Source organism: Corythoichthys intestinalis, chromosome 13, assembly GCF_030265065.1.
Source record: "Corythoichthys intestinalis isolate RoL2023-P3 chromosome 13, ASM3026506v1, whole genome shotgun sequence".
Classification (NCBI taxonomy): Eukaryota; Metazoa; Chordata; class Actinopteri; order Syngnathiformes; family Syngnathidae; genus Corythoichthys; species Corythoichthys intestinalis.
Window position 1 is genome coordinate 6,536,503 of NC_080407.1, and position 26,778 is coordinate 6,563,280.

Genomic DNA, 26,778 nt, shown 5'->3' on the forward strand with positions numbered 1-26,778 from the left:
CGCGCGGTCTTCAGGACGCAATGAGGAACAGAGCAAGAGTAGCTAAACATCATGCTTGTCATTACCAGGCCCCTCGGGTAATGCCAATGCTCAACTCACGGCTCTAGCTCAACTCATGCCTCGATATAAAAAAAACAACAACATACCTGACTGTTGCTGACAGCTGTTACGAAGTACGTCCACATGATGGCACGGTAGATATCATATTTATATAGGACTAGATGCAAAGTAGACTCGGTGGCGATAGCAGCACATGTACAGAAAGCTAGATGCGGGCGTTAGTAAACGGCCGCCATCTTAAAGCAGTAGACTTCCCTGCAAGGCTGTTGTAGCGAACCTTCCAAGCGAACCTAATTAACTTTTTAACTAAAATACTCCCGAATCGGTAAAATATTGACTTGAATCTATCTTTAAAATACTTTTGAAACTTTCACATGTCGAAAGTAGACAAAAGGGAAATTATGGAATAAAGGGAGCAATTTTAACAACTTTAACGGTTGATTCACAACATTAAATCAATTGAATGTAGTTTGAAGCTCCTGATACAGAATGGGGATTTGAGTGTATTATTTATTGTTTTTAACTGTTGACTTGGTACTGAAATAGTTGTCTATTTAAGCCTGCCTGCGAGGCTTTAAAAATTTTTTTTTTTTTTTTTTTTACAGTATTTGTAACTAATGTACAAAACATTAGCAACTAATAGCGAGGGGGGTGGGGGGGGGTCATCAATAATCGATTTATAATCGAATCGTAGCCTCTGAATCGTAATCGAATCGTTAGGTGCCCAAAGATTCCCACCTCTAGACAACAGGGTTGATAGCAGGTGGCAGCAGAGGTTGCGTCTCCCAAGGGAAGGCCAAATGAAGCTTCTCGAAGCAATGAAGCTTTGCAGCCAATTGATTCAAAGCTTCATGTTGGTTCATTTTCTCCTAAATGGTCTTGAGGAAGAAAAAGTGTGTTGAGAATTCTACAGGTATTTGTTAAAGAAAATATTAGGGCTGTCAAAATTACCACGTTAACGGGCGTTAATTAATTTTTTAAAATTAATCACGTTAAAATATTTGGCGCAATTAACGCAGATGCCCCGCTCAGACAGGTTTAAATTACAGTACAGTGAAATGCTCACTTGTTAATTGTGTTTTGTGGAGTTTTGGCGCCCTCTGCTGGCGCCTGGATGCGACTGATTTTATAGGCTTCAGCACCCATGAGCATTGTGTAAGTAATTATTGACATCAACAATGGCGGGCTACTAGTTTATTTTTTGATTGAAAATTTTACAAATTTTATTAAAACGAAAACATTAAGAGGAGTTTTAATATAAAATTTCTATAACTTGTACTAACATTTTTCTTTTAAGAACTACAAGTCTTTCTAGCCATGGATCGCTTTAACAGAATGTTAATAATGTTAATGCCATCTTGTTGATTTATTGTTATAATAAACAAATACAGTCCTTATGTACCGTATGTTGAATGAATATGTCCATCTTGTGTCTTATCTTTCCATTCCAACAATAATTTACAGAAAAATATGGCATATTTTATAGATGGTTTGAATTGCGATTAATTGCGATTAATTACGATTAATTAATTTTTAAGTTGTAATTAACTCGATTAAAAATTTTAATCGTTTGACAACCCTAGAAAATATGTATATGCTTGTGTTACTACAGTATATGAACATAGATCAGAATAATTTGCTATTCATTTTTATTTTGAAAAATAGCTTTCCCTCCATGTTTTTGTTTTAAACTTTACCAATATTTACAAAATATATAATGTCATTCTTTTGAGGAGCGGTGGGCTCCTAGCTACACGTTCGCCTCGGGCACCTAGCCCCCCTGCCTGGATGAAGTCGAGTTTCCCTTCAATGTGATGTTTACTCGGCGGGTGGAGGGGGACTAACGCCCACACACTCTCATGCATCACCTCCTTCCACCTCTGCCAGAGCTGCAATGAAGTGAAAACGCAATTTCTGTGCAACATCTGCACTTTTCCACGCTGTTATTCCACCGCCCATTTACTGGCCACTCTCCTGCAAACACTACAGAGTGCTTTTTGTAACTGTAATGGGGGGAACGCACAAATGTTGACTATGAATAAGCGTCTGTGGTTCAACGTAAAATACTCTCATTGTTTTGTCGCGTGCCATGTTTTACGTATCACTTGTTGAGAAATTTGCATTTTAAAGGGTTCCATCTTCTGTGTACTACTTTGTAAATTTTATTATTGTTTTGACGTATATTTACAGAGGCATTTCCGGCAAGAAATGTGGTGTGATTATCGTGAAAGCGGAGGAGCTGAATAACTGTAGGGTGAGTAAATTTGCATGCCACCTGTTAAATTTGAAGTAATTAACATGCAGTTTCAGAAACAATTGACATGTCCTGAGAAAATAATGCTTTTTAGTTTGTCGTTAGCTAGCTTCAAAGGCTGTCTAGTTTCATGTTTTTTCACCTCAGAGTTCTACATTTCAGTTTAAAACGCCAATGTTATGTTTTTCCAAAGAACATGGATTTCAACCCGATCCTCTGTGTCCTAAATGGTGAGGTTCGGGCGGCCACGCGAGCCACCGTGCTGGAAGTTCTCATCGTACTCAAAAATGTCCACGTTCTTTCATTCCACACGTTCACTCACAGTAAATTTATCAGCGCATTGCCACTCAGTAAATGACAATAAACGTCATAATCTGCCTCAGAGTGCCACATTTTTGGCTAAAACAGCCAAAGTTACATTGCGCTGACAAGGGGAATCCACCCCGGCACGCCTCCGTGTGCTTTTGTCGCATATAGTGCTTCTCGGGCGGCCCGAGAGCTGCGCACGGCGCCTGGAGGTTCGTTGCTGTGTTTTCATCCAAACATGCTCGAAAACGACCATGGCGGGACAGTTGTTATTATCACATTTTTACATGATAATTATCACATTTTTACGTCATAATCATGTGTTTACAATGGGTTAGTCTTTGTCCAATTTTCGTCTAGTTTTATTTGACGAATACTCAAGATGTTTTAGTCTGGGGGAAAAAAACTAAAACTTTTCCAACAATTTCGACAGAATACACTATTGTAATAAAAAACAGCTTCATACAACCCCTAGCAAAAGGTATGGACTCACCAGTCTCGGACAAGCCCTCACTCAGACATTTTATCATGTAGAACAAACTCAGATAAAAAGCTTGAAAAAATAAGCATCATCACCTTGTCAAGAGTCAAGAATCTGCTCTGGACAAGGTGATGATGCCGGAACTTTTGTTTGGTGCTGTTCCAGTGAGATTTACAAAGATGACTGCCCGAAGAAGACATCAAAATTCCCTCAGTCCTTGATGACATGGGGCTGCATGTCAGGCAAAGGCACTGGGGAGATGGCTGTGGTTAAATTTTCAATAAATGCACAAGTTTACATTGACATTTTAGACAGCTTTCTTATCTCTTCAATTGAAAATATGTTTGTCATTTTCCAAGATGACAATGCATCATGCCACAGAGCTAAAACTGTTAAAGCATTCCTTGGAGAAAGACTCATCCAGTCAATGTCATTGCCTGCAAATAGCCCAGATCTCAACCCTATTGATAACCTGTGATGGAAATACAAAAAAAAAAAAGGTCCACAGCAAGGCTCCGACCTGCAAGGAAGATCTGGCAACTGCAATCAAAGAGAGTTGGCACCAAATTGATGAAGAATACTCATCGAGTCCATGCCTCAGAAACTGCAAAAAAGCTAGAGGTGGTGCTACTAAATGCTAGAGATGTGTTTTGATTGTTATTTCTTTGTTTGTTTCTCATTATTCCATATTTTTTCCCCCAGAATGGAGTGATTCCATATATATTTCCCATCACTTGCTCTATAAAATTCACATTTACAAACCACCACAATGTTTCTTATTCATTAGGGCCCGAGCACTAAGCGTGCGAAGGCCCTATTGTTTTGCAAAGGATTATTTTTTTTTTTTTTATTTTTTTTTTTTTTCAGGGCAAATGAAAACGGCCAATTTGGAGGCCTGAACATGCACGAAAAGTCACCAAAATTTGCACATACGTCCGGAAAATTGTAAATTTCGATAATTTTGCAACGTTGCAAAAAAATATAACAAAATGGCTCAGTGGCGCCCCCTTGAAATTTTAAAATTGGCCTATAACATTAGGGTCTGTCAGCGTAGAGCAATGAAATTTGGGGGGTCTATACCTTGTCCAAAACCGCTCCAAAAAAGCATTTACACGCATATTCCAAACCCAACAGGAAATCGGTTATTTTGGATCAAATATGAAATTTTTATCGATTTACAGGGTGCACATTTGAGACCTTTTCGCCGAGGGAGTTAGTTGGATCATCTTCAAAATTGGTGAGACTGTTCAGGAGACATATGAAATCTTAAGTTTTGAAAATGGTGCGTTTTCATTCACGGGTCTGACCTGGGCGTGGTGCCAAAGTTGACCATTTTTTCGGCAAAATGACAAATTCAGTAAATGACTTATAGTTCCTTGACACAACGTTCAATCTTTTTCATATTTGGCATGTATGTGTGGTATCCCACCCTTAACACGAGTGCATTGAAATATTACCCATTAGGTCTAGCGCCCCCTAGTGAGAACAGGAAATGCCTTTTTTTACGAGAGAGGTTCCTCCTCCAAGGGAAAAAAATCTGTTGACCTCAAACCTGCATCAGGGGAGCCTTAAGACCTGTGTTCAGGTGCCTTATGAAAAATATTGAGGTTTCGTTGAGGCGGAGGGGTCCAAACAGGAAAGTGAAAATGAACGTCAACAATTTGTCACGCAAAAAACTTTGAACAGTCATAACTCGGCAGATATACAACATATCTGCGCCAAACTTCCCGTGTTTGTTGAGAGTCATACCCTGAAGGTTCTTGTAGGGGTCATTTGCATCAACTCTACAGTGCCAACTAGTGGCGACAGAAAGAAGTTTTAAAAAAGGCCTTTCCTATTGGGTTTTTTCAACATAGAGCGAGGAAATTTGGGGAGTAGATACCTTATGCAAAACTGCTCCAAAAAGTCTCTTGCACCCATATTCCAAATCCAACAGGAAATCGGGTATTTTGGATCGAATGTGAAATTTTCATGGGTTCACAGTAGGAGTTTACATTTGGAGGCTTGAATATGCACAAAAACTCGTAAAAATTTGCACATACATGCGGCTTTAGATAACGTTCGATAATCTTGCAATGTTACGAAAAAATGTAGCAAAATGCCTCAGTGGCGCCCCCTTGAATTTTTCAAAAATGCGTTTCCTATTAGGTTTTTTTAACAGAGAGTGATGACATTTGGGGAGTCGATACCTTGTGCAAAACTGCTCCAAAAAGTTTCTTGCACCCGTATTCCAAATCCAACAGGAAATCGGGTATTTTGGATCGAATGTGAAATTTTTATCGGTTCACAGTAGGAGTTTACATTTGGAGGCTTGAACATGCACGAAAACTCACAAAAATTTGGACATACATGTGGCTTTGCATAACGTTCAATAATCTTGCAACGTTACGAAAACATGTAACAAAATGGCTCAGTGGCGCCCCCTTGAAATTTTCAAAAAGGCCTCTCCATTTAGGTTTTTTCAACGTAGAGGGATGAAATTCGGAGAGTCGATACCTTGTACAAAACTACTCCAAAAAGTCTCTTGCATGCATATTCCAAACCCAACAGGAAATCGGGTATTTTGGATTGAATGTGAATTTTTTATCGATTTACAGTGTGCACATTTTACACCTTGGCACCTAGGGAATTAGTTTGATCATTCTCAAAATTGGCGAGACTGTTCATGAGGCATATGAAATCTTAAGTTATCAAAATGGTGTGTTTTCATTCACGGGCCTGACCTGGGCGGGGTGCCAAAGTCGGCCATTTTTTCGGCAAAATGACAAATTCAGTAAATGACTAATAGTTCCTTCACACAACGTTCAATCTTTTTCATATCTGGCATGTATGTGCGACATCCCACCCTTAACACGAGTGCATTGAAATATTACCCATTAGGCCTAGCGCCCCCTAGTGAGAACAGGAAATGCCTTTTTTTACGAGACAGGTTCCTCCTCCAAGGAAAAAAAATCTGTTGACCTCAAACCTGCATAAGGGAAGGCTTAAGACCTGTCTTCAGGTGTCTGATGAAAAATATTGAAGTTTCGTTGAAGCGGAGGGGTCCAAACAGGAAAGTGAAAATGACTGTCAACAATTTTTCTCTCCAAAAACTTTGAACAGTCATAACACGGCAGATATACAACATATCTGCGCCAAACTTCCCGTGCTTGTTGAGAGTCATACCCTGAAGGGCCTTGTAGAGATCATTTGCATCAACCCTACAGCGCCAACTAGTGGCAATAGAAAGTCACTCGTTTTTCCAATACATGTCCAGTTCTTTTCAGGTTGGTCATTGTAATTTGAAGACCTATTGTAATACTTATTTACGGCCCATGTCCACGTGTCTCTGTCTGTTGCCATGACGACCCTTTATTCGCCATTTAAAGGAAATATTTTTTTTCAAAGACTCAGGCAGCTTATATAGCCACAATATTTGGCACACTTCGTCGAATTGGCCCAGTTAGAAGATTAATTTTGGTTTTGAATAAGGGCTTGACTGCACAGCTCAGTAGTGGCTCCTTTTTTGTAGTACTCTCTCCAATAGGGGTTTTTATCTCTTGGGTGTGGGAATGTAAATAGGCGACTTTCGAGCATGTTATGTTCTAATGAGATGATTAGAGAGGAGCATCTGCCACCACCCTGACCTGCACACAGTCCGAGTTGCGTGACGTCCGAGTTGCGCTAGATTGCGAGGGCCCGTTCAGTCCTGCTTGCAGGCCTAGTTTCTTTTAGTTTTTCTGAATGCTAAAGAATTGCCCTTTTGAACTAATTCATTATTTTTTCAATCTTTTTATCCGAGTTTGTTCTAAATGATTAAATGTCTAAGTGGGTGTCGAGACTGGTGATTCCATACTTTTTGTTAGGGGGTGTACTAGCACTGAATCACGAGCACAGCTGTCTAAACTACTATTATTATTAAAAACGAGATGTAAATTGCTACCAAGTTAAGTCCAAAGGACCGAACACAACATTTTTAACAGTACGTTATTGTAGATTAATTATACCGACCTGAACACCATGGACTGGAAACTTTAATGTTCACCACGTTGAAACTAATGCTAAAGCTATAAGTTACATTTAATGTGTGATGATCATTCAGCACAGACCTTTAAAGGCTAAACCAACATTGCATATTCTGTCTTGCCAAGATACGAAAGCAAATCTTCCCACCAAGCCTTGAGAGGACACTGGTGAGTGCGGGTGGGCGCACAGGCGGCAGCACGTCACGGCAAATGAGTGACACCGCCAAACACTGCTGCGATGTAGACTTACTACACACACGTTAAGAAAATGCACACATTCTGAACATTTGACGTAAACTATGGCGCATTCTCGATGTCGCTCTCGTCTCGTCAGACGACAACTGACAATTGTCTCGTCACGTTGTAGTCTCCCGAGACACATTTTTAGCTCATTATCGGAAAAAAAAATTGTTCGGTCACGAAATATTTTCGTTATTGTTATCGTTGAAGGAAGCAACAATGGCTGTAATGTCTTAAAATTCTGGAACAACCTGTAAAAATACTCTTCTGTACTTGTGTTCATACCAGGAGTCGGTTATGATGCAGTTTTGCGGGAATAAGTTAGACAAGAAAGATTTTTTCGGCAAGTCGGACCCCTTCCTGGTGTTCTACAGGAGCAACGAGGACGGCACGTGAGTTTCGCGAGGCTTTAATCCTTCTCTGCATCCAGAGGAAATTGGTTTCATTGATTTTTCTGCTTGCAGGGGGGATGTTTGCGCTCGTGTATGAGGGAGCAAGGGGCGCGCGCCGTTGGCAGAACTTCGCACCCCACTAATCTTTTATTCCCTATCTCTCTCTGCAGGTTTACCATCTGCCACAAAACAGAAGTGGTGAAGAACACGCTGAACCCAGTGTGGCAGGCTTTTAAAATCCCCGTCCGGGCGCTTTGCAATGGGGATTATGACAGGTACGCTCATATTCCTTGGACCGTAAAATGTAATATAACGCCATGTCAAGAAACAGCTTGTCTTTTTGTTATTGCAATAACAAAGCAATCGTGAAGCAATGGAGCACATCATACTAAGCGTGTGACAATATACTGTAGGGCTGCAGCTATCAAATATTTAAGTAGTCGATTAATCGATGGACTACTTAGTTCGAATAATCGAGTAATCGGATAAGGAACATGAAAAATTAAAATACCTGAGCTGAGCCTCAAACGGTATTTTATTTTTAAAGGAGGATCTACGTACAACAAAAGAACAACTGGCTAACTTACATAGAAAAAGTCCGCTAGCTTAAATGCTAAAAAATGCTAGTTTTTTTTTTTTTATTTATTTTTTTTATTTTTTTACAATGCTCTTAAAAAATGGTTCAGACACATATTCCCACAAAAAACAACTAAATATACCTATAAACTAAATTAAGAATGCATTAAAAACATTAGCTCAAACAAAAACTTAGCTTACGTTGGTCTTAACAGGGAGCAGCTGGATTCAGCCATGTGAAAAGAGGCCGACCAGAGGGCAGTGTATCCACCCTCATCAATAAAACTAATTGCAAACACTTTCAAAATAAACCATTAAAACACCACTTTAATTAAACGAATACTCGAAGCAACAAAATTTAATTCAAATATTTTTTGTAATCGAATACTCGAGTTAATCGATTAATCGTTGCAGCACTAATATACTGTATTAAAAAAGGTAATGTATCGCGGTACTTTGCAGCCCAAAAGGTTATCGTTATATCTTTTGCGGGCATTTTTTTTTAAAAACCTGTCCTGTTCAGCTGTTTGACACAGAGAGTGGAAGTCTAAGTGCCTGGATGGTCTGAACAGTTTTAATGTTTCACATTGAGTGTCTGACATACTCCCATTATTACTCCCTACAAGTCGGCTTCTGTTCATCTTGGGGCATTTACAGGTTACTTCATGTTGATTTTGAGTCACTTCCTATTCATTTGGGGAGATTCTTGGGTCTTTTCAGTAAACCCAAAATCAACGGAGAGGGACCTCTAAATTCCCCAAAATCAAAGGAAAGTGAGCCAATTTCAATAGGAAGTGACTCGAAAATGCCCCTGAATCGACTGGAAATGACCCAAAATGTACAATAAGTGAGCTGAAATCAACAGGAAATTGACAATGATTAGAAATGCCCCCCCCCCCAAAAAAAAAACAAAAAAAAAATACAACTTCTTAAAAAATAATAAAGCCTCGAACCAGGTATGACTGCAAGTGACCTCGAAAGTGACCCAAATCAATACAAAGTTGCCCGGAAATGCCCTACAATAAACAGGAACTGTCGATGAACAGAAAGTGACCCTGAAATACCCAAGAATCAACAGGAAAGTGATATCGATAAAGTTTTTTCCGGGAATTCTTCTACTACTCAATGTTACTGTCAATGCTTTTCTGTAAAAAGCAGCCAATCATGGTTGTTATTAGAGGTGGGAATCTTTGGGCACCTAATGATTCAATTACGATTCAGAGGCTACGATTCGATTATAAATCGATTATTGATGACCCCCCCCATTAGGTGCTTTTAATGTTTTGTACATTAGTTACAAAAACTAAAAAAAAAATTTTTTTAAAGCCTCGCAGGCTTAAATAAACGACTATTTCAGTATCAGGTTAACAGTTAAAAACAATAAATAATATAGTCAAATCCCAATTCTGTATCACCAAATTTCAACTAGATTCAATTAATTTAATGTTGGGAATCAACCGTTAAAGTTGTTAAAATTGCTCCCGTTATCCCATAATTTCTCATTTGTCTACTTTCAACATGTGAAAGTTTTAAAACTATTTTAAAGATAGATTCAAGTCAATATTTTACCGATTTAGGAGTATTTTAGATAAAAAGTTAATTAGGTTCGCTTGGAAGGTTCGCTACAACAGCCTTGCAGGGAAGTCTAGTGCTTTAAGATGGTGGCCGTTTACCAACGCCAGCATCTAGCTTTCTGTACATGTGCTGCTAACGCCACTGAGTCTATTTTTCATCTAGTCCTATATAAATATGATATCTAGCGTAACATTATGTGGACTTACTTTGTAGCAGCTGTCGGCTCAGTCAGGTATGTTGTTGTTTTTTTATCTCGCGGCATGAGTTGAGCTAGAGCCGTGAGTTGAGCATTGACATTATCCGAGGGGCCGGGTGATAACAAGCATGATGTTTAGCTACTCTCGCTCCGTTCCTAATTGTGTCCTGAAGACCGCGCTGCGCGCTGAGTGTGTTTTACTTCCGCTTTACTTGACATATTTCAATAATCGGGATTTGGATGTTTGTGAATCGTTCTCGAATCTTCCACAGCCGAATCGCGAAAAATGTAAGAATCGGAAATTTCACACACCTCGAGTTATTAGTGAAAAACTAAAATCATGATCAATTTTTTGGTGTCAGATTGCATAGCCCGACCTAAACGTTGCAAGTAATAACAAAAACTTGGTCCAAACTCATCCATTCCAAGAGGCAAGTCTCATCCGTGTGCCTGCTCCTTAACTTTATTATATCTTTCCCCGTAATGATGCGCATCGGGCCGCCTCCGCCGAGCTCCGGGGGCCATTAGCGCCGCTTTGGGTTTTCCGCTCCTCGCCTTTATTGAAAGACGAGGAGGATGGATAAGTACAACTCGGGGTTTGGCTCTTTTAAATTAGAAGTAATTTGTTTGGAGAAAGCTGCTTTGTAGTGTAGTTACAGTAAGAACAAAGTCACGCCTCATTAGAAGTATCTCCCTTCCCGCGCTCATTCTTTCTCTTTATCCTTGTTTGTTTATTTCCTCCAATGACCGACACTCCAATTTGAAATATTGGGAGATAATGCACGATATCTGCCTCAGGCAGGCTATTCTTCCTGAGTACAGTATATCCTCGTAAGCCACGACGGCACGCCGAAACAGATGAATTCTGAGGCAGATGCGGCCGTTTGGAGATGGAGATAAGCCGCGCGATGCCAACAAAAGAAATTAGCATTTTCTCCATCAGATTGAGTCGCACGACGTATAGCGATACATCTTTCTCTTTTTAATGAGGGTTATCGCTCCGCAGACAAATAGCTTTGTCTTTCGGCGGGGTTTAATGAGGTTGCCTTTCGCAACCGAGCGCCTGAAACGAATTTCATCAGGATCCGCGTAAAAATGTCTTTCAAAAAGAGAGAAACCGAACCCTTATTATCTTCTTTTTTTGAACAGAACAATCAAGGTCGAGGTGTACGACTGGGACCGAGACGGAGGGTAAATCTTGCACCATTTTGAAGGATTACTTCAAAAGTTCATAATGAAGTCAAATAAATATTTAATCACACATCAGTCTCAGCCGTTAGTGCAGTTGATGACACATTGGAGGGGAATTTGGATTCAAGAATTATGGGATCATTCATCTTAATGTTGATCTACGGGGCCCCTTCCTGCTTAGATTTAGATTACAATTTACTTTTACACTCGCTCTGATTATAAATTGACCCTTCATGACTATTGCGAGTGTTTTGTTTGAGTCATTTTTCTCACCGCAGTCACGACTTTATTGGAGAGTTCAGCACCAGTTACAGAGAATTATCACGAGGGCAGAGTCAGTTCAATGTTTACGAGGTGAGTGCATCCGTTCTTGGTAATTATTCAAATAAGGTTGGGTTATTTTACTCTCAAAACAATGAATATGTGCTTTACACGCTATGAGGAACATGATAAATCAATGAAGCTATCATGGAACAATTGTCTTCTATTATTCTTTGTAACTGTCAATACAGTGAATGAGTTGAACATGCTTTTTTTTGTTTGTTTCAGGTGGTAAATCAAAAGAAGAAAGAGAAAAAGAAAAAATATTTGAATTCAGGGACGGTAAGCAACTTTTCCTCTTTATTTTTAAATGGGGAAAAAAAAAGCTTTTCCATCAGTTTATCATTGACTGACGTTTTCTCCCCAAGGTAACGCTGCTATCCTTCCTTGTGGACATTGAAGTCACCTTCCTGGACTACATTAAGGGAGGGTAGGTCTAAATCCACTAGGGGTTTTAACTAGAGATGCCGATCGGGTCTGATCACGTCATTTTGAAAGTATCAGAATCGATCAAAGTATCGGAATCGGCAAAAAAATATCGGACATGTCTTTTTTTAATATACTTTTTTTTTTTTATTACATCGTTTTCTAATTGTATTTAACATTACAGATGTAATATCTTTCACTCATCCAGAGTCTATAGTTTAGGCTCAAGGTAGGGTTATCAAATTTACCCCGTTAACGGCGGTCATTTTTTATTTTTTTAAAAAAATTTATCATGTTAAATTATTTAACGCATTTAACGCATGTGCTGCACGAACCACTCACGCATTGTCGCGTTCAATCTGTAATGGCGCCGTTTTACCTATTTATAGAGCTAAAAGGCAGCATAAAATGATTAGAGTGAATTTTGGCAGCCTTTGGAGCCTTTTTTTAATTGGCTAAAGCCTTACATTCCCCCTCCCTACGATTAGAAATATCGTGGGAAGCAATGTGGGGAAGAAAGGTAGTAATTGATCATTTTCTTAACACCCTATGTTATTTCCCAACACAGAGAAGATATATCAATTGGTACCACTATGCACAGTCATGGTTGCACTTCCCATCATGCATTTGGGGACAACAGTTAAATGGGTACAGTATCATTTACTGAAAGCTCAACAAATACACTAAATGGCAATATTTAGTCACAATATACAAAGTCACATTTATCCTTTAAGAATTACAAGTCTTTCTATCCGTGGATCCCTCTCACAGAAAGAATGTTAATAATGTAAATGCCATCTTGAGGATTTATTGTCATAATAAACAAATACAGTACTTATGCACTGTATATTGAATGTATATATTCGTCCGAGTTTTATTCATTTTTTTCTTAATGCATTGCCAAAATGTATATGATCGGGAAAAATGATCGGGAATGATTGGAATTGAATCGGGAGCAAAAAAAAAAAGCAATCAGATCGGGAAATATCGGGATCGGCAGATACTCAAACTAAAACCCTCGGGATCGGATCGGGAGCAAAAAAACATGATCGGAACAACCCTACTTGAGATAGCACCGTATAGCCCGCCAGACAAATACAAATTGCAGAAGTCACAGGCAGCTGTCCTAATTTTTGACTGGGGCTGCATCAAAATGTGAGGACATCCCAGTTCTAAACAGGTAGATCGATGATTTTCATCAAAATCAGTATTTCGGTAGAATTTTTATTTAAGTTGTAATGTTTTCGATATCAATTTCCTTCTTTTGCTAGCAATCACAGACCATTCTAGCTAACTGTGAAAGCTCAATGCTACGGTAAATGTCGGTCCTAATCAAACTACTTGGCATCTTTTTCTCATTGTGTAGCTCAATTCTTATCTGGTGATGGCTGTAAATGCCGATTAAATTAAAATTTGCACACGGGCAAATCTATGCTATTGCTTTTTTTTTTTTTTTAGTTGTGACTTTTTTCTAAACTTCTGTCAGCCAATGGTCAATAACTGCCATCTGCACTATGCCAAAAATAATCATCCCTCACATGAATAGTGTCTATTTACATGTGCGAGGCGAAACAAAATGACCCAGCCAAAGTCAAGCACACACATCTCCCACTCCGAAGTGTGCATTTCCCCCATGAGCACTCTTGCATTGTGTTTCGACACACGCTCACGTGACCTTGTGCACATGTTACCGATGTTATGACCGCGCGCAGTCGAGCGTTGAGGGACTGCTCTCTATTTTTCAAGACTCGCAGGATATTTTTGTTTTGTGATACGAAAGAATAGACTCTCTTCTTTCACCAAGAATAAAAAGTTGGATTCCACCTTTTTCTGTTCCTTAGTAATTAGCAGTTGAACATGTTTTTTTTTTTTGATTTTTTTCAAAACAAAATGCCGAGCGTTGTATCTCTGTTTGAGACCTACTGGACCGGTTGCAGACTTTTTCACACAAATACACCCACGCTTGCATACAGAAATACTTTGAAATCACTCAAGCTATGCCCTGAGGTCCCCATTGTGTCTATTTTAACATTCCATTCTGTCTACACATCTCTGATTGGCAGCTCTTTGCAGTGCTTCAACCCAATCAGCTAATTGCTCATTTGGACCTAATTAGCAGCAGGATCAGCTGACTGCATTAGCATAAATGACTGATTCGAGGAGTCGCATCATTCTTTTTACGGCGCCCGATAAAGCGTTAGAACCACCCATGGTTCCCCACAAAGAAGCCTCTATTCACGAGCTCTCAGATCAAAATGAACAGTTTGTTGGCCGTATCTTTCATTCCGAGTCGTGTCTTTGATGGCTGTGCTGTCGCTCATGGTGACAGATATTGTCTAGCCTTATTTTGCCTCATGAATTGAGTATTGAAACCAGAATAGAAGCAGGAACCGTGCCCGTATTGAACACATTGTAAGGAGATGACATCCAGAGGCAGAACAAAACAAAGAAATTACAATTTGAAAAGCGACTCAGATGCTCGCTGTCAAGTAAAATGAAGATTTTCCGTCAAACTTCTCAATGCGTATATGACATTTTCATCCTCCTTCGGCCATTTGGACGCTTTCCGAGCAGCAACATCTGCTTGCATATCATCAGGACGCAACCTGTGATGCTGCTTTTAGGCCACTCTGTGCATTCATGCTGACACGGAGGGAAGTGGACTCCCCGTGAACCTTTGAAAAGCTTTTCTCCTATTCGGAAAAGCACTTGTGGCAAGCCTATTGTGACCGGGCAGGAGTCGGGATTGTGAGTTGTAATTAAAGACAACATTGCTTCGCAGCCAAGGTAAATGCTGCTTATTAGAAACGGGCTCTTTTGCTGACTGCTGTTGCTTAGCAACCGAAATCGGGCTTACCCGTCCAGGAGCGCCGCAGGTGTTCCGAGCGTGCAAAGCCTTTATTCTTTTCTTGAGTGAAATATCTAATTATGACAAAAGTGGTTCATCGCCGTCAATGGTAGCCAATGAGTTAATAAACACACTTTTATTATCGGTTGCTTTTAAACATCCTCTGTAATGTGAAGGTCTTCAAGTAACGGGTAGTGTTTATTTTCTTCTCTCTGGTGGTAACATTGATCTGCACTGGAAGCATTGTAACCACCGTTGGGTGCTCAGTTTTGCGTTGGACCCTCACCTGCCGCTCGCTGTCCTTTGTTTTTTAGCCTCATGTTGGGTGTTAGCTTTTTACGCTAACCGCGGTTTGCTGCCGTCCACTTGGCTTTAATCTGTGGCCTTCTGTTGCGTGTTAGCTTGGGTGAACATATTTTGATTTACAAAAAAGAGGACACTCAGCCCGGCCTCAAGATACTTGAATTTTACTCGAAGTTCACTCAAAGATGTCTGTATCACTTTAAAATATTTAAAGTGTGCCCACGCACTCTGGATGGAAAAATGCAGTTTGAAAAAAAATAAATAAATAATGACTAAAATATACTGTATATATTATGCAGACCCATGGAAATGTAGTCCAGTCAATACACATACACACAGTAGGCTGTGTGCCAACCAAAAATTTTTATAAACTAAAAACTGCAATTTCGGGAGAAACTACACCTGGGTCTTTCCTCTGTGGAGATACAGATCTTAGCCCCACTCAGGTCTATCAATAGAATGGACAATAATGCCAGTCAATGGCATTAAACAAAGTAAACACCATTAGAAATGATTGGGAGAATTGGACGTCGATCGACATCAATGGCATCACCCTCCATAAGCGTCAATGCAATCGGGGACATTTGGGGTACACGTCCTATATATATCTGGCCATTTCCTGTTGATTTGGGGATATTGTTTTTTTGCCATTGAAAATGAATGGGGAAAAAATTGGACGTCCATTGACGTCAATGGTATCAACTTATACAGGTGTCAATGGAATCCAAGTACATTGGCATCAATAAAATGAAAAAAAAAACATGATTAAATGCCATTAGAAATGAATGGGAAATTTGGACGTCCATGGCCGTCAATGGCGGCACCCTTCATAAGCGTCAATGGAATTGGGGAAGTTTGGGGGACACGTCCAATTGATATCTGGTCATTTCCTGTTGATTTGGGGGAAAAAAAATTCCCATTGAAAATGAATGGGAAAAAATTTGGACGTCCATGGACATCAATGGTATCAATTTACATAGGCGCCAATGGAATCCAAGTACAATGGCATCAATAGAATGACAAAACATGATTAAATGGCATTAGAAATGAATGGGAAATTTAGACATCCATGGCTGTCAGTGGCAGAACCCTCTATAAGTGTCAATGGAAGCGAGGAAGTTTGGGGAACACATCCCATTGATATCTGGTCATTTTCTGTTGATTTGGTGAAATTTTGTGTTTTTCCCTATTGAAAATGAATGGGAAAAATTTTGGACGTCCATGGCTGTCAATGGCATTGACTTACATAGGCGTCAATGGAATCCAAGTACATTGGCATCAATTCAATGGAGAAACATGCCCGTCAATGGCATTAAACAAAGTAAATGCCATGAGAACGTTTGGTCACCCTAATGTTAGCCGTACAGGCTAACTGTTCTGCGCTTGCTGCGAAGGCAGCTTCCGTGCTACTCTCTCTCAGCTTTGCCGCGCTCTTGTGGTCTCATTTGTGACCTCTTATTTCATGTTCGCCATTTACACTATCTGTGAAATGCTGCTTCTTACTTGGCGTTGATTTGTTGATGTTTTATCGCGTGTTTCCTCCTTACGCTAACCGTGACTGGCTACCGCTCACTTTCCTTTGAATTTTGGCCTCTATTGCGTGTGAGCTGTTTACGCTAACCGTGGTTTGCTTTGATTTGCGGCCTCTTGCTAGTCGTTTACGCTAACAGTTCGGCGCTTGCTGTTTAGGCAGCATCTGCGCTTCCCTCTCTAAGCTTGCTGCGCTCTTGTGGTCTCGTTTGTGACTTTTTGCGTGTTAGCCCTTTATACTGACCGTTTTGTGCTTTCTGTGTAGCAGTGTTGTTTTTGGTAGCCCTTTTAATTTTCGTCTTAGTCTTTTGGACGACAATACTTATTAGTCTTTGTCATATTTTAGTCATCTCAAATGTGTTTGTCTTCGTCTAGTTTTTGTTGACTAAAACTCAAGACTAATTTTGTCTAGTTTTAGTCGACGTTTCATTAAAATGTTTTCGTCTGTAAAATAAAAAAAATTAGGGCTGTCAAACGATTAAGATTTGTTATCAAGTTAATTACAGTTTAAAAGTTAATTAATCGTAATTAATCGCAATTCAAACCATCAATAAAATATGCCATATTTTTCTGTAAATTATTGTTGGAATGAAAAGATAAGACACAAGACGGATATATACATTCAACATACGGTACATAAGTACTGTATTTGTTTATTATAACAATAAATCAACCAAATGCTATTAACATTATTCACATTCTCTTAAAGCGATCCATGGATAGAAAAACTTGTAGTTCTTAAAAGATAAATGTTAGTACAAGTTATAGAAAATTTATATAAAAACCCTTCTTAATGTTTTCGTTTTATTAAAATTTGTAAAATTTTCAATCAAAAAATAAACTAGTAGCCATTTTTGATGTCATTACACCATGCTCACTCCCCAAACCCATAAAATCATTTGGACCCAAGCGCCAGCAGAGGGCGCCAAACAACAAAAAACAGGTAACAAGTAACAAGCGGACATTACACTGCTGTCATTTTAATCTGAGCGGGGCATGTGCGTTAATTGCATCAAATATTTTAACGTGATTCATTTAAAAAATTAATTACCGCCCGTTAACGTGATAATTTTGACAGCCCTAAAAAAATATATCATGCCCACTAGGACACCACGAACTGTATGTAAAAAAAGTTGAGAGTTTAAGAGGACGCTGGCTGTTAGCGATAGCCTGATACTAATGTGAATGTGAATGCTATGCTAACGCTACGAGTTACATTCATTGTGTGATGATCACTCAGCACAGAGTTTAAAAAGACGCTCGCCGTTTTCAATAGCCTGATGCTAACGCGAACGTGAATGCTATGCTAACGCTACGAGCACAGACCTTTAAAGGCTAAAGCAACATTGCATATTCTCTCTTCTTGCCAAGAAAAGACGACAAATCTTAGCGTGTGTATCTTAAAACAGGCAATGGGAAGACTGGAGAGGATGAATTGGGGGGACACAGCACATCACATGAGTGACACAACCACACACACATTGTGAACAGTGACAAAAACTATGCCGCATTTTCGTCTCGTTCTCGTCTCGTCAGACGAAAACTGCCATTCGTGATGTTTTAGTCTCCCAAGACACATTTTTAGCTCATTATCGTCTCGTCATCGTCATAAAAACATTGTTCGTTGAAGAAATATTCCCTCAGATTGCAGCGTTTGTGGTCACGCCCAGCGTTGGTATGGAGGGCTTCTGTCATAGTGAGTGTTGTTGCCTTCTTGGTAGTGTTGCCAACCGTCCCTTGAAAAACGGAACTGTCCCATAATTAGAAGCTTTCAAGGAACGCGTTTTGTCCCGCGTTATTATGAAACATGAAAATACTGTTTTATTTGTAGAACGAACGAATACTGGTATGATGCTTTACAAGAATATGAAGGGAGACGCTTACCCCCGTCTTATGCTTTTTGACCAAAGAGCTGAAGGAACAATGACAATATGAAATCCCACTCATCTCATTGGTCGAGTACTGTCGCTTGCCATGTGATAACATAAGAGAGAGATAAGAGGTTTGAGTATCACGGTCCATCTTTCCTTTCCCCCTCTGGACCGATGACTGTCCAGTCCCCACGACTGATAGCTTGTAAAGCGTCCACTTCTTAACGGCCCGCTGGGGTGACAAATAGGATCAAGCTGCCGGCTGCTTCCAAGCGCGAGATGACATGAGATTGAGTGACGGCGAACAGTGGGTGTTGGGGGTCGAGGTTTGACACACTACATCCGGGCGTAGGCGATAGACCTATGCTAAATCCCAGTTTTCTTATTAACCTTTATTTGTATGCTAGCTCTAATTATCGGCAGTTAGAGACTTATTTGCATGGTGAGAAAAGAAGGATTGAGACCATTGTTGATAAATGAATTGTGTCCACGCTTTTCTCTTTCAAGGACGCAGATTAACTTCACAGTGGCTATTGACTTCACAGCTTCAAATGGTGAGTTTTGAGTAAATGTCCAAATCATGTGCAAACGCATGATTGTGTCGTCCTCTCGCGAACAGGTAACCCCGCCCAGCCCACTTCGCTCCACTACATGAGCCCCTATCAGCTGAACACCTACGCCATGGCCCTTAAGGCGGTCGGGGAGATCATTCAGGACTACGACAGCGACAAGATGTTCCCCGCGCTCGGCTTCGGCGCCAAGCTGCCGCCCGATGGGCGGATCTCTCACGAGTTTGCTTTGGTGAGGATAAATCAAGTCACACACTTGTTGAGAACTAACCAAAGGTGGGTACTAACGCATTACTTTAGGCTACGCTAGAGTCATAACGTTCAAGTCGAAAGATGTTAACCTCTCTCCCAGTTTTTATTTAGCACCGATAACCAAAAGAAAATCGGAGATATGCTGTATTTTTCGGACTATAAGTCGCAGTTTTTTTCATAGTTTGGCTGGGGTTGCAACTTATACTCAGGAGCGACTTATGTGTAAAATTATTAACACATTATGATATCATTTCATATGTTATTTTGGTGTTTTGAAGTGACACTGAAGGTTTGGTAAACTTGTTAGCATTTTCTTTATGCTATTGTTATCTGAATAATTAATAGCTATGGCCATGTTCGCGTTCTGCCTTTGGCAATGTGTGTTCAGTTGTATTATTGACTTTTTTATATTGAAATGCATGCTTTTAGTTTGTGGCGCTTTCACGTCCACGTGGGGGCGCACTTGCACTTTACGTGAAGAAGAGAGCTCACATGCCAGAAGAAGACCGACAGCTACGTAGCTCTGCGTGGGCGAGTTAGCGAGAGAGAAACACGGCTGCGAACTAGGGTTGTTCCGATCATGTTTTTTGCTCCTGGTCCGATCCCGATCGTTTTAGTTTGAGTATCTGCCGATCCCGATATTTCCCGATCCGATTGCTTTTTTTTTTTGCTCCCGATTCCAATCATTCCCGATAATTTTTCCCGATCATATACATTTTGGCAATGCATTAAGAAAAAAATGAATAAAACTCGGACGAATATATACATTCAACATACACTACATAAGTACTGTATTTGTTTTTTATGACAATAAATCCTCAAGATGGCATTTACATTATTTACATTATTTCTGTGAGAGGGATCCACTGATAGAGAGACTCGTAATTCTTAAAGGATAAATGTGACTTTGTATATTGTGACTAAATATTGCCATCTAGTGTATTTGTTGAGCTTTCAGTAAATGATACTGCTGCCATTTAACTTCTGCCCAAATGCATGATGGGAAGTGCAACCATGACTGTGCGTCGTGGTACCAATTGATATATCTTCTCTGCGTTGGGAAATAACATAGGGTGGTAAGAAAAAGATCAACTACTACCTTTCTTCCCCACATTGCTTGCCTTAGTATTTCTAATGGTTGAGAGAGGGATTGTAAGGCTTTAGCCAATTTAACCCTTGAGAGTCGAAGGACGCGCCGGCGCGTCCTCAGCGCACGTCGTCTTTGAAGCGCCCTCACGTTTTAAATACGTCACCCACATGCCTTTGGTTGGTCTCGTTTTAAAGTGCGGAAGTTGCGGTTTACTCTCGTTATTATTTGAAGTCAATCGACCAATTAAAACGTGAGATATTGTCATTTAAGTTTTATAATTTTATTGTCCTCTCAAAAAAACATTAAAACGCTGCATGGATCATTTGTTTGTGTCTATATTTCCATCATTTCTTGTCCTTTTTCAAAACGGAAGCTCCATGAAAAAACCACAAATCAAACGAACCCTTTCGAAGTCACAGTGGAAGCACAAAATGCGTTTTTTAAATAAATATAACTGCCATGCGAGGTTCCACCGAACGAGAGGGAGGAGTGTTCTGAAGCAGCGAGGTGGCGAGCCGACGGCCGTTTGGATCGAGCAGCGACTTTGTGTGACTTTGAGAATGAACAGAAAACTAAATTTAGCGCAAGCAATTGTGCTATTTGATCAACTTGAGGAAGAGGATGGTCCAAATTCGTCATCATCGTCTTCTTCGGAAGAGTCCTCGAGTGAAGATAGTGACGTATTTGAACACGTGGGTGACGCCATCGACTAGCAGAGGTAAGCAAACTCACTTTTTTTTTTTTAGGCTGGAAAAAGTTTCTTTTGAAATTTTCTTTTGATATTGCATGACAAAGTTAATTTTGATGCGATATAAGTTTGTGTTTGTGTATATAATAATAAAATGTGCATATCAGATCAAAGTCGTACGTGAACTGTGTGTATCCAAGGCAGGAATTCATAATTGTGGTGATCTTCTTTCTATATGAAGATTAGGGATGTAGCACATATTCAGCTATGGTATTCTTTCTAATGTCATACATATAGATTTCCATTATTATTTATTGCTGTATATATTTTTATTTTATACTTTATTATTTTCATAAATACTGACTTTTTTTCATGTACATTTATAGTGACAATGAAAGTAAAGTGAAATGAAAATGGAAGGGTGGAAAGAGGACCAACACCCCATGGAAGTGTGGGCTGTGTGATGTCGCCCTGTTTCGAATTCCAGGACGAAACTGCTTTTCGGAGTGGCATGCCTGAAAAAAATTTAACTTGTTTATTGTAAATATTTTTGAAAATACTTTTTCCCCCCCAATGTTATATATATATAAATTTTTTCCCACAATCAGTCTTCTCAATTTGTGTATATAAATGTGTGTTCAAGAAGCTTGATTGTGTGTACATAGTTTTCATCAGGTGATGGGCCGCAATACCTAAACTCATAAAGAGATGGCCTCTAAACACTTTTTGTGTTAGATGGTATATATTTTTTCACTGTTCGGTCTGCTGTATATAACCTGTTTTGACTAGAGCATGTATAAAGGCAAAAAACGCCTATGCTATACCTGTTGTTTATGTTGAATTGTCAAATATAAGACTATTTATTCTAAATTTTTTTGGTTGAATGTTCATCCTAACATGTTGAATAAATATTACAAAGTTTCAAAACGGTTCGTTACGCATGTTTGGTTGTCAATTGGACATCAAAATTAAAAATTTTGACAAAACGATTGTGGAATTTTTGGTCTTTTTTGGCCCAAAATGATGATTTATAATTGGTCAGTGACGGAAACAACAGTTTGGACATGAAGTTCAAGGTGTCACAAAAAAAGGGACCAAACCAGGCCATCGTAAACAATTCTTTCTTTGAAATATAAAGGCAACTTCAAAGGCATGCAAAATCAGACAAAATAGGCCCAGACCTTAAAGGGTTAAAAAAAGGCTTCAAAGGCTGCCAAAATTCTCTCTACTCCTTTTATGTTGCCTTGTAATTCTATGAATACGTAAGATGGGGCCATTATAGATTGAACGCGAAATTGCGTGAGTGGGTAGTGCAGCGCATGTGTTCATTGCGTTTAATATTTAAATATTATTATAGCCGTTAACTCGATAAATTTGAACTATAGACTCTGGATGAGTGTAAGACATTTTGTCCGTAACGTTACATACAATTAGAAAACGATTTAATAAAACAAAATATATATATATATATATATAAATTATTCCGATACTTTGAAAATGACGTGATCGGACCCGATCGATCGGGACATCTCTACTGCGAACCTACGTTCATTGTTTGTGCTTGTAAACTATCTCTACAGAGGCAACACCTGTGTGTATCATCTTTTCTGTTGTTGTTGTTGTGTGTTTTCCACCCGCGATCGGACACTTAAGAGCCAGTTGTGTTGTTGTTTGAACGATGCGCTAATGCTAGCGAACGCATGCTAACCGTTTGTGTCATGTCATTGCTGTAAAAGCACCTAATTATCATTTATTTACGTCGATACAAACCTGTTTGGTATCGAGGACGAAATTGATTCAGCAAATTATACGGACGTCCAGCATCGTCATTTGGGAGTTTAGCTCGCTGAATAGCCAGGACCTAGCCGTAGCGTCCCGGTGAGGACAGTATATTCGCATTTCGTTGTTCATGCACTGTACACTGTACACTTATTCAGCATGTTGTTCTCTATTGTATTTTTATATTAAATTGCCTTTTAAGATGACAAGTCTGTTCTATGTGATTTTTATCAAGTAAATTTCCCCCATAATGCGACTTATACTCCGTTGCGACTTGTATACAGTATGTTTTTTTTCTCTTCGTTGGGCATTTTATGGCTGGTGCGACTCATACTCAGGTGCGACTTGTAGTGCGAAAAATACCGTAATCGTTTTCATCCATTATCTCCCACTTAATCCGGGGTCGGGTCTCTACGTACTTGTTTCGGGTCTAACACTTCATCTTCTCCACTTCCTTTAAATAGAATGGGAACCCTCAGAATCCTTACTGCACAGGAATAGATGGTGTCATGGAAGCCTACTACCAGAGCCTGAAATCAGTCCAACTGTATGGACCCACCAACTTCTCCCCCGTGGTTAACCATGTCGCCAGGTAGGTCAATTTCTCCCAGAAAATGATCGCAATTACAAATGCTTTGGTAGTAATATCTTCATTTATTTTGCTTGCAATGAAAAAACATAAAAGAGAAAGAAAAAAAAATCATTATCCTCGTCAAACCTTTTCTTTTATCACAGGCCATAGTTGGTGGTTTCTTTACCTGACATGTTTCGGCGAGCACTTCCGCCTTCATCAGAGGGTCCCCCTGTTCTTCATCCACCACCGCACAATCTTTTGTTGAACTGTCTCGTTAATTTTTCTTTTCTTTCCACATCTAGGGACTTCAGCCACAGTGCTGTGGGCTTTACACTTTTTGATGACACTGCACACGGTAGACACAGGAACATTCAGGTCTTTGGAGATGGACTTGTAGCCTTGAAATTTCCCATGCTTCCTCACAATTTTGCTTCTCAATTCCTCAGACAGTTCTTTGGTCTTCTTTCTTTTATCCGTGCTCAATGTGGTACACACAGGGACACAGGACAGAGGTTCAGTCAACTTTAATCCATTTTAACTGGCTGCAAGTGTGATTTACCATAATTTCCCGAATATAAGGCGAACCCGTGTATAATGCGCACCCCAAATTTACTTGTAAAATCTAGGGGAAATTATTGTACCCGTTTATATCGCGCACCCTAATTTTAGCACCAATAAATAGAAGAATACAAGAAAACAGAGCTCGTGTACAGATACAGAAATGTCATTTTACTGACTGGTGAACACAGCACAAGCATAGCACATTGATAGTTCAAAACAATACCATAAACTGACAATATTTTCGGTAATAATAGGATTTGACAACTTCTCCAACTTAGCAAATTCTAGGAGAAAACAAAACAGATGTGACTTTTCTTTTAAAGGCTGCTGTATAACTTGCTCGTTTCATCATGATGAATAAATGTTTCTTCCATGGAGTGATACGGTAAAATGAAAGTGACGTAAGTCGGAAATCCGTTAGAGCTCATCGCTGTCAACACGACAGTAACAATAGGAACTATTGTTATTTGGGTTTGAGTTTCCCGAGGGACAGATATAGTTGACGGACACAGGAAGTCTGTGTGCTTACGTTTGTTATGGTCCGAGTTGCGGAGCTGCAATAAACGTTGACTCAAATGAGTTCAAGAAACTAAATTCTGTGCTTTATGAAGAATGAAAAAAGCAGAATTCAACACAGACGAAATCATTCGGCCGATTAGAGTGAAGTATTACCGAAACAAAATGGTGACGTCACGTACCGTAACGGTCAGCAACAGGTCGCCGCATACGTTTCTTCAACACAACGTGGCCGTGTCAGTAAAAACAAATCAGTTTATATATATATATATATATATATATATTTTTTTTTTAAGGGCTGTCAAAATGATCGCGTTAACCGGCGGTAATTAATTTTTTAAATTAATCACGTTAAAATATTTGACGCAATTAACGCACATGCCCCGCTCAGACAGATTTAAATGACAGTACAGTGAAATGCCCACTTGTTAATTGTGTTTGATGGAGTTTTGCCGCCCTCTGCTGGTGCTTGGGTGCGACTTATTTTATAGGCTTCAGCACCCATGAGCATTATGTAAGTAATTATTGACACCAACAATGGCGGGCTTCTAGTTTATTTTTTGATTGAAAATTTTACAAATTTTATTAGAACGAAAACATTAAGAGGGGTTTCAATATAAAATTTCTATAACTTAACACCATTACCATTACCATTGTACTAACATTAATCTTTTAAGAACTACAAGTCTTTCTATCCATGGATCGCTTTAACAGAATGTTAATAATGTTAATGCCATCTTGTTGATTTTTTGTTATAATAAACAAATACAGTTCTTTTGTACCGTATGTTGAATATCCATCTTGTGTCTTATCTTTCCATTCCAACAATAATTTACAGAAAAATATGGCATATTTTATAGATGGTTTGAATTGCGATTAATTGCAATTAATTACGATTAATTAATTTTTAAGCTGTAATTAACTCGATTAAAAATTTTAATCGTTTGACAGCCCTAATATATTTCTGTCTACATCCATGTACCCGTTTATAATGCGCACCATGATTTTACAAGTTGATTTTGGGGAAAAAAAGTGCGCGTTATATTCGGTAAATTACGGTAGTTATTGCCACCACCTGTTCTGTGGCACAGGTAAGTAACAGGTGCTGTTAATTACATAAATTAGAGAAGATTCACATGATTTTTCAAAGGGTGCCAATACTTTTGTCCGGCCCATTTTTGGAGTTTTGTGTAAAATGATAATGATTTAATTTTTTTTGCATTCTCTTTTGTGTTTTTTTCATTGCAAGCAAAAAAAAACATGAACATATTACTACCGAAGCTTTTGTAATTGCAATCATTTTCTGGGAGAAATTGAGCATTAGCTGACAGAATTGCAGGGGTGCCAATACTTTTGGCCAACACTGTAGGCATATTGTCATATCGATAAAAGGTACTGCACAAAAGTTCTGAGTACTTTTCCTAACATGTTCTCAGGTTTTCTGTAATCTTTTTGCTTGTGAGTGAGAAATGGAGGGGAAAAAAACCTCACTCATATCCAGAAGGACCTTTTGATTGCACGTTTGTTTGTGTTGAGAGCATCAGTTTTGCTGCGGGGAAGACAGGCAATCATGGAGATGAGAAAAAGCGAATAATTAGGTTTACTTTGCATTTTGAAGTATGAAATTGTGAAAAAGAAAGCTGCGGGGGAATGATGACACTAGCAGTAATTCAATGGAAGCTCCAGTGGTTTTATATGAATGTATAGCAAACGAGCTGATAATGAAATGAAAAGGTACGGTACTGTAACGTGAAGTGTTGCAAAAGAACCTCCTTCAGATACTTTTCTTGTCAAGGCCACATTTTGATTTGGAAAATGTGTTTGACGTAGGTATGCGGCATCAGTGAAGGATGGGTCGCAGTACTTTGTTCTCCTCATCATCACGGACGGCGTCATCTCAGACATGGCCCAGACCAAGGAGTCTATTGTCAACGTAAGACATTTTTCTGATAAGTTCAACAATAAAAACGGCAAAAACGCGATTTATCTAAAAAATTCATCGGCAATAAAAATAATTGTTTGTGGCAGCTAGAGCTGTGCATCGGCACTGCCCTCACGATTCGATTTGATTATGATTCGGAGGGCCACGATTCGATTCGATTCAGAGGGTCACGATTCGGTTCGATTCGGGAATGCATCGCGATGCATTAAAGCCTGGGATGCATTAAAATTCTA

General features: G+C 39.3%; 1 protein-coding gene across 1 annotated transcript in view; it reads left to right on the forward strand.

Moving 5' to 3' along the window:
- LOC130928165 (copine-8) overlaps positions 1-26,778 on the forward strand; it is an 86,738-nt gene that overhangs the window by 49,347 nt on the left and 10,613 nt on the right. The window contains exons 7-17 of the mRNA XM_057854422.1: positions 2,251-2,314; positions 7,634-7,737; positions 7,908-8,012; positions 11,234-11,275; positions 11,554-11,629; positions 11,825-11,878; positions 11,965-12,026; positions 19,082-19,128; positions 19,194-19,375; positions 23,417-23,544; positions 26,434-26,536. Of these exons, the coding sequence (XP_057710405.1) occupies positions 2,251-2,314; positions 7,634-7,737; positions 7,908-8,012; positions 11,234-11,275; positions 11,554-11,629; positions 11,825-11,878; positions 11,965-12,026; positions 19,082-19,128; positions 19,194-19,375; positions 23,417-23,544; positions 26,434-26,536 (967 nt within the window). The remainder of the gene's footprint in view (positions 1-2,250; positions 2,315-7,633; positions 7,738-7,907; positions 8,013-11,233; positions 11,276-11,553; positions 11,630-11,824; positions 11,879-11,964; positions 12,027-19,081; positions 19,129-19,193; positions 19,376-23,416; positions 23,545-26,433; positions 26,537-26,778) is intronic.